General features: G+C 44.8%; 1 protein-coding gene across 1 annotated transcript in view; it reads right to left on the bottom strand.

Annotated features, from left to right (window-relative positions):
• PLCXD3 (phosphatidylinositol specific phospholipase C X domain containing 3) overlaps positions 1 to 18,271 on the bottom strand; it is an 82,706-nt gene that overhangs the window by 35,813 nt on the left and 28,622 nt on the right. The window contains exon 2 of the mRNA XM_075842359.1: positions 5,234 to 5,942. Coding sequence (XP_075698474.1) covers positions 5,234 to 5,942 — 709 coding nt within the window. The remainder of the gene's footprint in view (positions 1 to 5,233; positions 5,943 to 18,271) is intronic.

Here is an 18,271-nt window from a genome sequence, read left to right as displayed (position 1 = left end):
CTAGGGACACAGCTTTAGTGACAAGTATTGACCAGGTGTTTATGACATAAATCAAGAGGGGGAGACATCTCCATGCATCGTGTGGTACACAGACCTAATAGTACCCACTTGCACCCCCCTTGCTGGACATCGTGCTTACGCCTCTAATAGTTTCTTGGCTATTTAGCCCTATTTTAGTTCTTGATTTCTATAATAAAATTTACATTTTACTTGTTCATATAGACAGTGATATTTATATTGAAAACAGGTGAACGTACATCTATTTATATCAATACAACGTCAGTTGTGTAGTGTCAAATCCCTATATTAATATCAGACCCCAGAAAAGACCCCTATATTATTATCAGACCTCAGATCAGACCCCTATATTAATATCAAACCCAAGACCAGGGCACTATATTAATATCAGATCCCAGACTAGACCCTTATGTTAATATCAGACCTCGGACCAGACCCCTATATTAATATCAGGCACCAGATCAGACCCTTTAAATATATTCAGACCCCAGACCACCTTAAATATATTCAGACCCCGTATATTAATATCAGACCCCAGACTCCTAACTTAATTCAGGACCCAGATCAGACAACAACAAAAATTAATCAGACTCCAGACCAGACTACATACCTATCGTCCTCGCTCCCGGCTCGTGTTCAGCTGTGACTGTCTATTGTCAGCGCCCATAGCTGAACAAGAGCTGCGAGCGCGGAGAATGAGTATACAGGTCATTATCTAGTGGGAAACAGCCTCCCTCAAAAAATATTACCGGGTGAGGGGCCTAAAAATAGGGTAACTTCCATTAAAACTGGGGGAGATGTTGACATGTCTGGGCTGGTTGTGGCTTCCTCCGACAAAACCATCTGTGGCGGCTCCTTTTTGAATGACGATGTCTCTGATTGTAAATGCACTGGGCCTAATGCATCAAAAAGTGGCGTGCCCCAAGACGTGCCCATAACAATCACCCATAGCTCAGATTTAATTTTCTAAACGGAAAAACTGAGACGTCGATTGGTTGCTATAGGCGACTAGACCAGTCTGTTCCTGAGACAATGCGGATACATGAGGCCCATTATGGTGCTACATATGACAGGTATTTAGTAAGAATATCGTCAGTAAATGAATGTAATTCCATCTGTCGGCTCCCATTATGTTGTGTGGAGAATATTTCGTTAATCCTGTCTATTGCGCAGTGACAGCTCCACTGCAAATATCATGTCTGTTGTCAGCAAAATCCGGCTCATGAATTATGGAATTCTGGGGATCAAAAAAAAGAAATCCGGTTGTTTCCATGACCACCATAAAGACTTAGAGAATGTTATTCTGCTGCCATAAGTGAACAGCAGAACAGAACCGCTTCTTACCATGCGTTGCGCCTGTGTATAATGCAGATTCGTTTCTCACCTGTTGCCTTCGTTGACGCGCGAGTTATTAACGCTGCATAGCTATGTTTTTGTTTTGGAACAAACATTCTGTTTTTCCTCAGTTATTATCACAGAAAATTGATTTTAGCCGTTGTAAAAACGAATCAAAACCTGTGTGATGCGAAATCCATATGTTACTGCTAAATAGCAAACCGCCATATAGTAATAATCTACTTGTCCCCTTATCAGAAGGGACATCAGGGAGCACAGCGCATCAGGAGAACGATTTTCCACTTATGCTCCGTCTAATATAGGACACGCCCACAAACTACGGCATTTGAATCACAAATAATGTATAAGACCCCCTTCATCACACCCCAAAATAAATACATACCGCCTAAACTAATATAGACCCCAGACCAGAGCTCCTAAATAAATACAGAATCCAGATCCCCTAAATACCTACACCGGACCCCCTACATAAATAGACCGAACCCTTTAAACAAATACAGTTTCCTGATCAAACCCCTAAACAAATACAGACTCCAGACCAGAACCCCTAAATATATAAATAATTAACTCAGACTCTCTAAATACAGACCACAGACCCTATAAATAAGTAAAAACAGACCCTAGACGCCCTATATAAATACAGAGCTCCTAAATAAATACAGAACCCGGACCAAACCTCCTTAACAAATATACAGGGTGGGCCATTTATATGGATACACCTAAATAAAACGTTAAAAACGTTAAAACCAAGCACACCATTGTTTTTCTTGTGAAATTCTCGATAAGTTTGATGTGTCACATGACCCTCTTCCCATTGAAAAAACTAAAGTTGGATACAAAATGGCCGACTTAAAAATGGCCGCCATGGTCAACACCCAGCTTGAAAAGTTCCCCCCCTCCCATATATTAATGTGCTACAAACAGGAAGTTAATATCACCAACCATTCCCATTTTATTTAGGTGTATCCATATAAATGGCCCACCCTGTAGAACGAAGACCAGATCTCCTAAATATATAAACACAGTACCCAGATCTCCTAAACAATTATAAACCCTAGACCAGGCCCCCTAAATAAATACAGACCCAGACCAGACCCCCTTAATAAGTAAATACAAAACCCAGACCCCCTAAATACAGACACCAGACGCCATAAATAAAACCAGACACCCTATATAAATCTGGACACCCTAAACAGATACAGACACGAAACCATAACCCCCACCAAAGAAATAGACCCAAGACTAGACCCCCTAAATATATAAACACAGAACCCAGACCTCCTAAACACATACACCAGACACCATAAAAAAATACAGACCCCAGATACCCTTAACAAATAAAGACCGCAGACACCCTTAACAAATACAGAGCCCCTAAACTAATACAACCCCAGACCAGAACCCGAAACTAATACAGACCACTGTCCTGGCCCCATAAACTAATACAGACCCCAGACCAGACCCCTAAACTAACATACACCCCAGAACTGATGCCCTAAACAAATACAAACCCCAGACTAGACCCCATAAACTAATACAGACCCTAAACCAGACCCCCATTGCAAATACAGACCCCAGACCAGACCTCCTTATTACAGATCCCAGAGAAGACACCCTAAATTAATACAGACCCCTGACACCCTAAGATCAGACCACCAGATTCCATAAATAAAAACATACTCAAGACCAGACACCTTAAATAAATGCAAACAAGACCCCTGAATACAGACACCAGATCCCATAAATAAGTACAGACCCCCCAATTAGACACCAAATCCCATTAATAAATACAGACCCCAGATTAGACTTCTTAATAAATACAAACCCCAGACTCCCTAAATGCATTTGCTTTAAATGCAGACCCTCTAAATACACACCTCAGACCAGATGTGCAGATACTCACCACTCCTGTTACTACAGTTCTCTTAACTCCCGGGCGTCATTGCAAAAAATGGCCTAACGCCAGACCCAGTGTCGGGACGTCGTTTGGGAACTGCGGTAACGGGGAGAGGTAAGTATATTTTAGAGGACACGGCACCAGAGAGATTTGCCTGTGTTAGGCTCTGTTCACATCGTCGTTGGGGTCCCGTTCTGACGTTCTGTCTGAGGTTTCTGTCAGAACGGGACCCTGAGCAGATACAAAGTGACACTGACGGAGGTTTCCGTTTCCATCACCATTGATTTCAATGGTGACGGAGCCGATGCCCTTGGTTTCCGTTTGTCTCTTTTGTGCACCAGACCCGTCGTTTTGCCATAGTACGGTATTGCTTCCGGCAAAACAACGGATCCACTGCACAAAAGAGACAAACGGAAACCACGGGTACAGGCTCCGTCACCATTGAAATCAATGGTGATGGAAACGGAAACCTCTGGTTTCTGTCGGTGTCAGTTTGTGTTTGCTCAGGGTCCCGTTCTGACACACACGGTCTCCCGTTTTTTCCAGGAAAGTTGGCACGTATCTTTAGAGTCGCCTATTGGTTAAACAAAACAAGAATGCGAAAACACCAATTAACACATTACCTGCCATATACTTTTGTATAACTACGCATATTTACCATAAACAATTGGGTGACAACCCAGCTGCAATGGCGGCCATATTGCTTGTCAATCAGCTTTCCCATAAACAGATATAACAAAAATAGTTAGAAGCCTCAATGATTTACATATATTGTGCATTTATGATTTTAAAGGGGTCTCCACTTTGGACAATCACTACTCATTAGAAAAGTCCCATGACAATAATCAGATCACAAAGTGTCCTTCTGCTGGGACACTCAGCGATCAGCTGCAATTTTTGCGGAACAGTAAGTGTTCAATTTCCCTGCAGTGCCACCACAGGGCAAATGAAGCATTACGCAGTGTTCATTCATATCAATTTGTTGTCTGTGTAATACAGGACAGGACAGGTGCTCCAGAGAAAGAGAGAGAGATGCTCTTTATTACCCCTCTCTATTCTGGCCAAGAGATGAGGATCCTGAACAGAGGACCTCATCTATAAACTGTAAATTCCCTAATAAGGTGTATGAGCATGGGTTTTCAAAACTGGACAACCACTTTAAAAGAAATTGATCTTTGACCTACCTAGTCAACAGTCTGTATGGAAGTCAAAAGTCAATGTGAATTAACAAAAACAGCTCGGCTATTTCCATAACTCCCGTAGACTTAAATAGAGAGAGACGCTCATATGCGTGGCTATCTTTCCATTCACACTCCAACTAAACGCAGTGGCCAGCAGCCATCTCGAATGGTCATCAGGGCACCCCCGGTACACCCAATTGGTGGGGATCATAGGTGGGACAACACCTATCAGCCCTTTATGGCATATCCTGTGTATATGCCCTAAATATCTTAGAGTGGAAAACCCCTTTAACTCTATGGCGGTTTGAAGGAAAACTGGAAAGCTCAGTTAAAAATAAAACAGTTCTCCAACACCTATAATGGTATATTAGGAAATTAATCAGCATATAATATTAGACCTACTTAGATTAAGAGAACCTAAAAATTGTGAAAATTCTTAAAGATAAATACGCAGAAAAAGCTTTTCTCCAGAAGGAAGAAAATGGTATTTTCAGTGTGACCTACAGGTAACTACAATACCATGTCCGACCCCTTAAAGTGTCTTATGACAGATTCTAATTGGTTATGTAGCCACAGGGTATACTAGAGAGGCACCGTTCTTTCTTCTGGAGAAGAGCTAATTTGAATACTTCCCAGGGAGCATTGCCTCAAAGTCTCCCTACCTTTTGTTGGATCTTCGCAAGGAGAATCAGTACCTTTTGTATAGGTAAATCCTGTTGTCAATTAAGGAGCAAATAAGGAGAAATAAGAAGCAAGTGATGGTAGAAGGAATATCTCTTACCGTTCTGTGATGGTTTCTCTTAGTCCACTGGTAACTCCTTTGACCACTGTACTAGCTTTTGGGGTTAATACAACTTGAGATATAAAAAAGGAGCCTTTCCTTCTGCGTTCAGTAATTGATGACTGTAGAAACTGAATTAATTTTTCAGTATCTGTTGTGTTGGCCCAAGGTGCTGGCATCATTTGGCCAGGCCAGAGAAATGGAACCTCGAGAGCTACGGGACTGTGGTAGAACACCAAAATCTGGTAATTCCTTTCCCAAAGATACTGGAGACTTACTTCCTGGGCAAAGATAGCCGGACAAGTCTTGTTCCCAAATATGTCTTTAAGCATTTGCACCAGATTTTCATGATGGTATTTTTGCATGCCATAAAAATGGTTAAAGTCCAAAAATACCACTTCCTTTTTGTGATTGGACAAAAAGGCATTGATCTCTTCAAGACCTTCATTGACTTTGGCACTGAATAATCCATGAGCAAAATACAACTCATTATCGGGGTCTCTGGGTTTAGTCGAAATCCGAAGATCAAAATACCTTATTCCAGACTCCATCTGATTCGTAAAGTTCATGGTCTGGGTGGCCAACCATTTTCTCATAAGCTTTTTGGCAACTGTACCAAAAACAGAGACAAAGTTCTGGACAGAATCCGGCTGTTCTGGTCCAACTGGAGAAGCTTCATCGATGTAGAAGCTAAATGAGTCATGTGAGCCTAGAACACAAGGAAAATCTTAAATCAGTATGGTTAGGCATATGGTGACTTCAGGAGTGAAGATGATAGGATGCACTTATGTTGTTTGCAGTATATTGATTGTTATAGAGTATGGGTTATTACATACTTGGCAACTTTTGAGAAGGGGAATCAGGGAAATTCTGAACATTGTTGGATGAAGCGCTGTGAGCAGTATAGCACGCAACATTTTTCTCCTTATGACTCATCCGTTTGTATAGGACACGCCACTAAACTACGCCATTTAAATCACAATTAATCACATGACCACCTTCATCACACCCCAATATAAAAGAGACCCCCTAAACTAATACAGCGCCCGAACTCTCTAAACAAATAAAAATCCCAGACCAAAACTCCTAAACGAATATAGACTCTAGACCACATAAATCAAGACCTCAGACTCCCTAAACAAATACTGACCCCTTTAAATGCAGACCCCAGACCAGACTCCTTAAATATATATAGACCCCATACCAGACTCTTAAAATACAGAGCCCCTGAAGCAATACATACTCTAGGCCAGAGCAAAACCCTCTAAATAAATACAGACCCCAGAGCAAAACCGTCTAAATAAATACAGACCCAAGACCAGACCCCCTAAATAAATACAGACCCCAGACCAGACTCTTAAAATACAGAGCCCCTGAAGCAATACAGACCCTAGGCCAGACATTCAAATACTCACCTCTGCCCCGGTGTCAGGACGATGTCTGTATTGGCGCCCAGGGGTGAAGAGGGCTGTAGGAATGGAGAGAGGAGAGTACGTGGGGCACGCGGGAGATTTGCCTGCTCTTCCGAGAGTGCAGGAGGTCTCCTCTTTTACTGTGAGTCTCCTGGACATTTCAGAAGATTTGGCAAGTATGGGTTATACTGATATGATGTATGAATTTAGGAATATGAAAATATATGTTTGTTTTTTTCTGAAAATTTCAGAATACTGAAAAGCTGATTGGACCCCCCTAACGCAGATGTAAACACAGCCTAGACTCATATTGACTCTTCTTAGCAGAATTTCATCAATAAGAACCTAATTTTTTGGCTCAGAACATTTATATATTCTATATTTAACTTTTTGGCACAGTATCAGGGATCTTCTTATTTTGAAAGATTCCTTTGCAAGTGTCTTTTCTCTCACCCAGGTTAAAAAAAAGAATGTGGTCTATCTCAATGGAGACATTTCGTAATCCTCAGAGCCAGAAGTCCTTGCAAGGGTCAAGGACCGGTGCTCCACCTCACCAGAACTTTGTAAGGACCATCTGTGCCCTGGCAGCTGCCAAGACTGCCTTCCAAGCATCCTCCAGAGCTTGACAAATGGGGCAGGTGGGACTTGCAGAGGTATGGGGATTCTAATCTGGCCAAAAATATTTTAAAAAAATCCTCTTATTTTCACCTAGGTAAAAGGCCCAGGCAAGTGCAAAAGAGTCAAATTCAAAAAATTTCTCCACCTATATTTGTTTTAAGAAAAAAATCTGATTAAAAACACAGGCGGAGATAGGGAATGACGATGTGACTGATGCCATACTGTTCCTCTCCCTCTTTGCTGTCAGGACAGTGTGAATCCAGCTCTGTGTGAACAGCCATTTGAGACAGACTGGTTGCTATGGATACTCTGCCTAGCAGCTAAAGCATTTAATAGGAGGTTGTAAGGCAGTAAGTTCCTATCAACCAGTCTGTCAGGTATTGAGTAGGGTATGTTCACACGCAAACGCAAATACATCTGAAATTACGGAGCTGTTTTCAGGCGAAAACCGCTCCTGAATTTCAGACGTTTTTGCAAGTGCAGGCATTTTTCACGGCGTCCATTACGGACGTAATTGGAGCTGTTTTTCAATGGAGTCAATGAAAAACGGCTCCAATTACGTCCCAGGAAGTGACAAGCACTTCTTTGAGGCGGCCGTCTTTTTACGCACATACAAAAAAAGCCTGTCTGAACAGAACACCGTAAGACCCATTGAATTCAATGGGCAGATGTTTGCCGACGCTTTGGAGACGTTTTTTCGGGCGTAATTCCAGGCGTAAAACGCCTGCATTTTGTCCGTAAATAGGGCGTGTGAACATACCCTTAACGGTAAACATCTTTTGTAAAAATTTACTGAGACTTGTCAGAAATTTGGATTGGTGGTTTTCCAGGTATTGAGCTCTTTTGTTTGTTGGTCTCCATGGAGAGCGGAGTGCAAGCTATAGATAATGCATACAAACAAAGGGTCCTTTTACACCGGCCAATATTGACCATAAAAACAGAGACAGCTCGTAGATTGGTGCTCGTTTGCTCTTTTCACCATACACCATATATAATTCGTCCCCATATATTTCCATCAGGTTTACACAGGGCAATAATCGGGAATGAGCGTTTATATGAATGCTCGTTTGCCCGATTACAGGCCCATGTAAAATGGTCGAAACTTTCCTACTCTCCTGGAATGACCAGGAGACTCCAAAGAAAAGGCAAGTCTCCCAGTGCCAAATATTCCGTCCCGGCATCATGACATTGTCTCCGGTGGCACCCGGGAGAGAAGTGGACTGTAAGCCGCAGGAATAAGGAGAGTTTTTGCAGTCTAGTCTGGGGTCTGTTCTGGGGTTTGTATTTATTTAGAGGGTCTTATCTTGTTTCTGTACTTATTTAGGGAGTCTCGTCTGGGGTGTTTATTTAGGGGGTCTCGTCTGTATTTGTTTAGGGGGTCCATATTAATTTTAAGGGTGTGACAAAAGTGGGTCATATGCACTAATTGTGATTCAAATACTGTAGATTGGGGCCATGTCCTAAATAAATGGGTAGGGGGTAAAGGCCAAAAATATAACTCTGCGCTTTATACGCCGTTTTTCAGAATATGGTCTGGGATTTGTACTTATTTACGAGGTCTGGTCTAGATCTGAATTTGTCTAGGGGTCTGGTCTGGGTCTGAATTTGTTTAGGGGTCTGGTCTGGTGTAAAGTCTATGGCCATGGTCCGTCGTTCTGCCGTAAACCTCGACGGCCGTGGCCATGGACATCTCACCTCTCTGCAGCGTCGTCCTCCTGTGAGGCGCCGGCACTCACTTCCGGACTCTGGCAGGAGAGCTATCCTGGAACAATGAAGCCTTGGTGGCATCCTATTGGCATAGCCTGTCATCCGAGATCAAGGATGAACTGGCCGCTCGAGACCTGCCTCCTGCCTTGGACGACTTGATTCTGCTTGCCACTCGGGTAGACATAAGGCTGAAGGAGAGATCTCACGAGGTTCGTCAGGAGCGTCGGCGCCAGTCTAGACTGGCGCCGAACTTTCAGCAACCCCTCTTACCTGCTTCTATTGCTTTGCCCGAGGTCCCGATGCAAGTAGACCGACTAAAATTATCGGTCCAGGAGAAACAGCGCAGACGCACCTCTGGACTTTGCTTAAATTGCGGCCTCGCTTGCCATGTTTTGCGTCTGTGCCCCCACAAGCCAAAAAACCCCAGCGCCTAGGTTTGGTTGGAGAGACAATCCTGGGAATCAACACATTGAATCAAGAACTCTCTTCCAAACTATTCATTCCCATAACCATCATTGCTGGCGAGAGGTACAAACCGGTCTCTGCCTATCTGGACTCCGGCTCTGCAGACAACTTCATCTGCCAGGACCGTGTGGATCTCCTTCTGTTGCCTACTATCCCACTTGAAAGGCTGTTGATCGTTGCCTCGGTGGATGGACTGCCATTGCCTGACCCAGGTGTGTCCGTAACCAAGCCATTGAGACTCCAAGTGGGAGCCCTTCATGCTGAACTCATCTCCCTGTTCGTCCTGTCCAAGGCCGTCAACCTCGTGCTGCTGGGTTTGCCTTGGCTCCGTCTGCACACCCCCGTCCTGGATTGGAACTCTGAAGAGGTCCTCCAGTGGGGCCCGAAGTGTCTTGACCGTTGTCTGGGCCATATCCAGTCGCCACACCCTGCCCCTCTTCAGTCTTTGACAGGGTTGCCTTCTTGTTTCTCCATGATCTCCGATGTCTTCAACAAAAAGGAGGCTGAGACCTTGCCGCCACACCGGGCATATGACTGTCCGATCTACCTGGTTCCCGAATCGTCTCCTCCTCGTGGTAGAGTGAACCCTCTCTCCTTGCCAGAGACCCAGTCCATGTCGGCCTACATTAAGGAGAACCTGGAGAGCGGTTTCATTCGTAAATCCTCTTCTTTGTTAAAAAAAAAGATGGATCGCTACAACCTTGCATTGACTACCGAGGCCTAAACCAGATCACGTTGAAGAACAGATACCCTCTGCCTTTGATTTCTGAACTGTTTGATCGCATACGGGGGGCGAAATTTTTTTCTAAACTGGACCTGCGTGGCGCCTACAATCTGATTCGGATTCGTCGAGGTGACGAATGGAAGACTGCCTTTAATACTCGTGATGGGCACTACGAATACTTAGTTATGCCCTTCGGCCTGTGTAACGCCCCCGCAGTATTTCAAGAATTTGTCAATGACATTTTTCGTGATCTCCTTTATGTTTGTGTTGTGGTGTATCTCGATGACATTATGATTTTTTCCCTAGATCCAGTAACTGATCAAAGTCATGTCCGCCAGGTGTTGCTCCGTCTAAGAGAGAATCGCCTTTATGCCAAGCTGGAGAAGTGTGTATTTGAGAAGAAGTCTCTATCCTTCCTGGGCTATATTATCTCTGATCAGGGCCTCAAGATGGACCCCCAGAAGGTAAAGGCTGTCCTCGAGTTGCTACGCCCCCAAGGCTTAAGGGCCATACAATGCTTCCTAGGGTTCGCCAACTTCTACCGACTGTTCATCCCCAACTTCTCATCTTTGACTGCTCCTATCTCCACCCTCACTAAGAAGGGTATGAATGCCAAGATGTGGACTCCGGAGGCTGAAGCCGCATTTCAATCCTTAAAAAAAGCCTTCACGTCTGCCTCCATTCTGCACCATCCCGATGTATCCCTACAGTTTTCGTTAGAGGTGGACGCTTCCTCAGTTGGTGCTGGTGCACTGTTGTTCCAGAGAGGATCGAAAGGCAAGGCTGTGGTATGTGGCTAATATTCTAAGCTATTTTCTTCCGCAGAGCGCAACTACTCGATTGGGGACCGGGAGTTACTGGCCATCAAGCTGGCTCTGCAGGAGTGGAGACATCTACTGGAGGGCGCGGTTCATCCTATCCTGATCTTCACGGATCACAAGAATTTGACCTACCTACAGACGGCCCAGCGGTTGAATCCTCGTCAAGCCAGGTGGTCATTGTTCTTTGCTCGGTTCCGTTTCGAACTCCACTACCGACCTGCCGACAAGAATGTGACGCCTTGTCTAGATCTTTTGAAACAGAGGACACCATGGAATCTCCACGGAATATTATTGACCCATCCTGCATCTTCTATGTGAATCCCCTGCAAGTTAGAGCCATTCCTCCGGGTAGGACTTTTGTACGTCTGGCTGACCGAGGAAGAATTCTTCGCTGGGGTCACAGTTCTAAGCTGACAGGTCACGCGGGTGCTCGTAAGGCCCAAGATCTAATCGCCTGTCAGTTCTGGTGGCCCACGCTACCCAAAGACGTTATGGACTTTGTCTCCTCATGCACGGTATGCGCAGCAAATAAAGTTGCTCACTCCAGACCTGCTGGCCTGCTCCAACCACTGGCTGTGCCCGTTGCCCCCTGGCAACATGTCGCTATGGACTTTCTCACGGATCTTCCTTCTTCTGCGAGTTGCAGTGTGATCTGGGTGGTGGTGGATCGATTTTCCAAGATGGCTCACTTCATTCCCTTGACCGCCCTGCCGTCTGCTACGTCATTGGCTGACCTCTTCATACAACACATCTTCCCTCTGCACGGCTTGCCCCTGCATATTGTCTCAGACCGAGGGGTCCAGTTCACCTCGAAGTTTTGGAGAGCACTCTGCAGCCTCCTCGGTGTAAAATTGGACTTCTCTTCGGCCTATCATCCCCAGTCCAATGGGCAAGTTGAGAGAGTTAACCAGATTATGGAGAACTATCTACATCGCTTTGTTTCAAGGCGCCATGATGATTGGGTGCAGTTGCTCCCGTGGGCAGAGTTCTCTTATAACAACACACCAGTGAGTCGACCACTTCCAGTCCACTCTTCATCGTCTACGGTCAGCATCCTCGTATACCTCTTCCTGTTTCTACTATGTCCCAGGTTCCTGCAGCTGACTCGACCTTCAGGACTTTCTACAGATTTGGCAACAGACCGGATCTTCTATCCTGTTGGCGGTGGACTGCATGAAGAGAAAGGCAGATACAAGAAGACGGGCGCCTCCACACTTCCTTCCAGGGACTAAAGTCTGGTTGTCTTCTAGGAATATCTGGCTGAAGGTGCCGTCGTGCAAATTTGCCCCTAGGTTCCTCGGACCCTTCGAAATCCTGCTACAGATCAACCCGCTATCCTACAAGCTGTGGCTCCCCCCTACCCTCAGGATTCCTAACTCCTTCCACGTCTTCCTGCTGAAACCCGTGGTCCTGAACCGCTACTCCAGGACTCCTAGTTCCACAGTGGTCCCTGGCGGCTCATCGGGGACTTTCGAAGTAAAGGAGATTCTGGCTACCAAGAAGGTGGGAGAAAGGACATTTTATTTAGTGGATTGGAGGAGGTTCGGCCCAGAAGAGAAGTCTTGGGAGCCAGAGGAGAACATCGATGCTCCTGTCCTCGTGAGGAAGTTTCTCTCCCGGTCTGGTCCCAAGAAGAGGGGGCGTAAGAGGGGGGATACTGTAACGTCTATGGCCACGGTCCGTCGTTCTGCCGTAAACCTCGACGGCCGTGGCCATGGACATCTTACCTCTCTGCAGCGTTGTCCTCCTGTGAGGCGCCGGCACTCACTTCCGGACTTTGAGTGTCTCCGGCGGGCGCGCAAGCCCGCACATGCACGGTCTTAAAGGGCTAGTGCACGCATTTTGCAGGAAGTCTGCAATCTAGCCCAGGGTGCCCTGGGCTATAAAAAGGTCTCTGCCCTCTTTGCCAGAGTGTTGTTTGTTACCCATAGTTTGTCGTGCTAATGCTCTCCCAGTGTCTTCCAGTTTCCCAGTGTACCTTGTTCCTGTATCCCGTATCCTGTTTCCGTGCTACCCAGTTCTAGTGCCGTGCTGTGCTGTTGCCATGCTGTGCTGTGCTACAGTCTCCTGACGTCTTCCCGCGCCTGGTCCTGGACGTGCCTGCCTCGTTACTGCCTACGATTGCCTCAGGTACCCTCGCTGAACTATTTGAACTCCGTACTTACCTGTTTGGCAAGCTGCCATCCCGCTACGTGGTACGGCCCAGTTGGTCCACACCCAGCATCGTGACATCTGGGGTCTGTTTTTTAGGTGATCTGTCTGGCATCTGTATTTGTTAAGGAGTCTGGGATCTGTATTTTGAGGTTGTCTGGTCTGTAGTCTGTATTTCTTTGGTTAGGGGATCTCTATTCAGGTGTAATGGAGGGGGTCATATGCACTACTTGTGATTTAAATGCCTTAAATTGGCGGTGCGCCCTTTATAATAACTTCTCAAAAGTAGGAAAGTACGCATACAAAGCATAAAACCCATACATAACAACTGGTGCCACAGGGTCATCACACTCAGTAGAGCAGTTGCTCCCCTTCGTTCTAGTGGGGAGGGGGAGTCTCGACACCACCAATCCAAAATATTGAATATTTCTATTAAAATAATATATTAGGGAAACAACGCTTTTACAATTTTCTAAAAAATGTCACGTCAAATACTGCTGCAATCCCTACATTGACAGCAGCTATAAAAAAAAAACACAATAATCCATATTCAATGTACAAATAAAATACAATAAGAAGCTCCGGAGGATTTCTATTTTATTTTTTTTGCAAAATGTCATAGTTATGCCGGATTTACGGCTTAAAATTGCAGAGCATCAGTTAGCTTTCCTCTGACTAATGATCTGCCAGTGCAAAGAGAACAACAGCATATTCCAGCCCAGTAATCAGCACCGGGTGACAATGTCATCGAAACCTCCACCTGCTGCTGCAAATGTAAAGAGCGACCTCCTGGAACTACATTTACTCAGCACTTGTAAATATGCGCCTGCATAACAATGGGTGATCATCGACAATCATCATGTAAGTAAGGGAAGGTGACATGAATCAAACTGAGTAATGTGCATCAGATGTACACGCTTTGTATTCACACCTTCCTGATTATACCGTTCTCATCACGTACTTCCATGTAAGACAAATTTATGGAATGCACACAAACATGTTACTTTTATGGAAAGCGAGCACAAAAAAATTAATTTGCAAAAAAATAAATAAAAAATCTGGTTTTAGGTACACAGCTCCGGTGCAGAGCTATGTGTCTACATGCTTAAAAACGACAAAAAAAAAACAAAACAAAAAAAAAAATGAAATTTTGTGGTCTGACCCTACAGTCATCTTGCTACAAACCCTCTGCCAACTTTTCTTGATGAAAAAAGTGACTATGGGATCAGACTACACAGGATTTGTTTGTAGTCTGCAACAGTGGAGACACATAGGCATGCATAGGAGATGTATACACAAAACGGTAGAAGATTTCAAATACAGTCTATGGTGACTGGATTGCATAGAGTATTTACTAAATAAATTGGGTGCTAGGACCAAACCAGTGCACTCCACACCTTAGAATTTGGGGTGTTCTATTGGTGATTTTTTACTACTTCCATGTATCTAAAATGTAAAAATGAAGCAGCTTTGCAAATACTCTGTTTAAAAAAATAAATATCCTGCTGTTTTATGTATACAGCTTCTATGCAGGTGTGGTTATTACAAACCCTCTGCCCCCTTTTCTTTTTTTTAACCTTTTTTTACCTCAGTAAAAGAGGAGGCAGATGGAAAAGCGTAATACGTGATTGCAGGATCAGACTACAAAGGATTTGTTTGTAGTCTGTAACCATGGAGACACATAGGTCTGCATAGGAACTGTAGACACAAAACGGTAGGAAATTTTTAATTAGGTCTAATTTTATTTTAGATGTATTGCAGCAACAAAAGTCTTCATAGCCTCGAAGGAATTGTAAATATACGTTTACAGATTTAGCTGCACATTTTGTGTTATCTGTGAGGATGAAATTTCAGCCTGTCAGTATTTTCAGATGGATCAGAATCAGCATTTTAGGATATAAAGATACCCCTATATGCTGTTTTCATGGTCCCAAAACTCATACTGTTTGACAAAGCACCAAAACTTCTCCTAGCGTTAGCTGCTCCTGTCTCAGCTCTGCCCCAACCTCCCTTACTAAGAAAAGTGGTGATGTATATATTACTTTTAGTTGCACTTTTTAATGATATTACATATTTTAGTTCTTTTCATAGTTATTATTTATCTTCTTATGAATGTTATTTCTATGTTCTGAAGTGAGAAGCCTCCTCTACAATGATGCGAATCCTCACCAGTGTCTGCTGCCTTACAATTTAAGAACCCAGTCATTTAGAGAATAAAGAAAACCCAGCACTTGCTAAATCAATGCCATATTGCACTCCGAGCATAACACTTTAAATTATAATCCACAAACTATCAGCGAAATCCTGCTTATTACTGTCTATTTCTATCTCACACTGTAGGAACTGACAGATCTCTGACAGAGCAACCAGACTATTGTTCTCATAATAAGTATTCGGAAAGTGGAACTATAAGATAAAGCTAAACATAAACCGAAATAGCAATGAGGTCTACATGCTCCATGAAGCGCGGAAATGAGAGCGCAGAATCACATGGAAAGACATTAGTAATCAGGTAGTATAGGCTGGAAAAAAAGAGACTTATTTAAATATGGAAGAAAGGGCAGGTAAAGAAAGGGGGAGGAAAGAGACAGGGATGGTAAGGGAAGAGTAGAGAGGAAGGAAAGAGGGTTAAGAGGAGAGTGGAAAGGAGAAGTAGAGAAAAATGGAAGAGAGGAAAATTGAAGGGGAGAAGGAAACGAAGAGTGAAAAAGAGGGGAAAGGGAAGGGAATAGGATAATGGAAGGGAGGAGGAGTGGGGATGGGAAGTGCATAATAGAAAGGAGAAAGAGAGGCGAAGGGAACGGAAAATAAAAGGGAAAGGGGGAGGAATGGGGATGGGAAGAGCATAATAGAAAGAGAAAGAGGGAAGGAAAAAATATAAGGGAAACGAGGAGGAGAGTGTAAACAAGAGGGGAAAGGAAGAGGATGGTGGAAGGGAGGAGGAGTGGGGAAGGGAAGAGGACAGTGGAAGGGAGAAGAATAGGGGAAGGGAGGAAGATAGTGGAGAGAAGAGGGGAAGGGGATAGTGGAAGAGAGAAGAAGAGGGGAAGGGAGGATGGTAGTGGAAAGAAGAGGGGTAGTGAAGAGGATAGTGGAATAAAGAAGGAGTGGGGAAGGGAAGAGGATAGTGGAAGGGAGAAGGACTGAGGAAGGGAAGAGGATAGTGGAAGGGAGAAGGACTGAGGAAGGGAAGAGGATAGTCGAAGGGAGAAGGACTGAGGAAGGGAAGAGGATAGTGGAAGGGACAAGGACTGAGGAAGGGAAGAGGATAGTGGAACGGAGAAGGAGTGGGGAAGGGTAGAGGATAGGGGAAAGGAGAAGTAGAGGAAAATGAAAGAGAGGAAAATTGAAGGGGAGAAGGAAAGGAAGAGTGAAAACGAGGGGAAAGGAAAAGGGAAGGGAATAGGATAGTGGAAGGGAGGAGGAGTGGTGATGGGAAGACAATAGTGGAAGGGAGGAGGAGTGAGGAAGGGAAGAGGAGAGTGGAAGGGAGGAGCAAGGAAGGTAAAAGGATAGTGGAAGGGAGAAGAGGGGAAGGGATGCGGAGAGTGGAAAGAAGAGGGAAATGAAAGAGGATAGTGGAAGGCAGAAAAAGAGGGGAAGGGGTAGTGAAGAGGATAGAGGAAGGGAGAAGGAGTGGGCAAGGTTAGAGGAGAGTGGAAAGTAGAAGGAGTGTGGAAGAGGAGAGGAAGGTAAGAAAGCAGAGGTGTAGCTAGGGGTTCAGCACAAGGTGGGGCGAAACACATGAGTGACACCCCAGCCCCCTTCCCCCTGATTAATGGGCATGATGACAGATGTTTTTAAAGGGGAATTCCTGCTAAAATCCTGTCAGTGGAGGACTTTGCTCATTTACACCCCATACCCCATGTTATCTTCTGTCATGCCTGTATGACATGTCAGAGTGTGACATGTCATACAGACATAACAAGATGACACAGAGGGTTTGGAAGTGTAAATGAGACCTCCACTGATCCTGAATGTGTGTCCAACTGATGTAATCTGTCTCCCCCATGTTGGAGACCCTGATATTCCTGACAGCTGGGGCAGCTTAGATGCTGAGACCTCGGGACTGAAATTGCAATCGGGATATGACAGGAGCTTGAGCATCATGTGTAGTGCCCAGTACAGGGCAAGTCACAGTGCATGGACTAGCGAGTGAGCCAGTCTCCTGAGCCACAGGAGTTTCCTGGTTTCCATGGCATTGGTGTTCATTGAAGGCTGTGTGCAATGGAACCGATACTCTGCAGCGGACGGATAAGAGAGTTCTCCTCCCAATGTCAGAGGGAGGGAAGTTATTTGCGGAGCGGTGCCACAACATAGAGCTCCAGCGATAAAGAGGGAGTGTTAGGAAGGGGTGCCGTGGCTCCACTCCCCCTTGTCAGCTCAGACTGATTTTAAAGTATGCAAATATCATTACAGGCTTCAATTATGCCTATAGAGGCATTATTACAACCTCTGTTGATTGCAATCTGGAGCCTGGTGGGTGGGCCCCAGCATATTAGTGGGTCAGGTGCCAACGCTCCCCCTGTCCTCCGTTAGCTATGCCTCTGGAAGAATGAAAGGAATGGAGGAGGTGAGAGAATGTAAGGGTGAAGTAGAGGGGAAGGGTAAAGGAAAGGGGAAAAGGCGAGTTGAAGGAAGAGAAGGAAATGAAAGGGAAGGAATGAGGGATGAGAGAAAAAGAAACAAATGAAAGAAAGAGTAAATTAGAATTAAACAAAAGAGGGAAAAGGAGGGAAGGAAAAGAGAAAAAGTATTAGAGGGAAAAGGAAGGAAGGACAACGAAGGGTGACAGAGAGGGAATGGGGTAAGGGTGAGGAAGATAATTTATGTATTTTACCTCTGTAATAAGTCTTATGAGGTTTAAAGAGTATTCTCACATATCACTGGGATGTACCCTCAATGTCCGATAGTGGGGGTTCAACCACTGTGACCCTTAATTCATTGCTAGAATAAAGTCATGCTAGGAAGTGCTGAGCCCATTCGTCTCGTATCGGCTCTGCTTGACTTTTTTCAGAGGCCACGTGTCCAGTACATTATAGTGGACTATGCGGCCCAGAAAAAAAACAAGTGAAGAGAGCAGGAGCAAAAGAGACACGCCACTTCCTCCCTTCGTTCTAGTGATCAGTGGGGTTAACAG

Source organism: Rhinoderma darwinii, chromosome 1 (assembly GCF_050947455.1).
Source record: "Rhinoderma darwinii isolate aRhiDar2 chromosome 1, aRhiDar2.hap1, whole genome shotgun sequence".
NCBI classification, from domain to species: Eukaryota; Metazoa; Chordata; class Amphibia; order Anura; family Rhinodermatidae; genus Rhinoderma; species Rhinoderma darwinii.
This window is presented reverse-complemented; position numbering and strand designations above follow the sequence as displayed.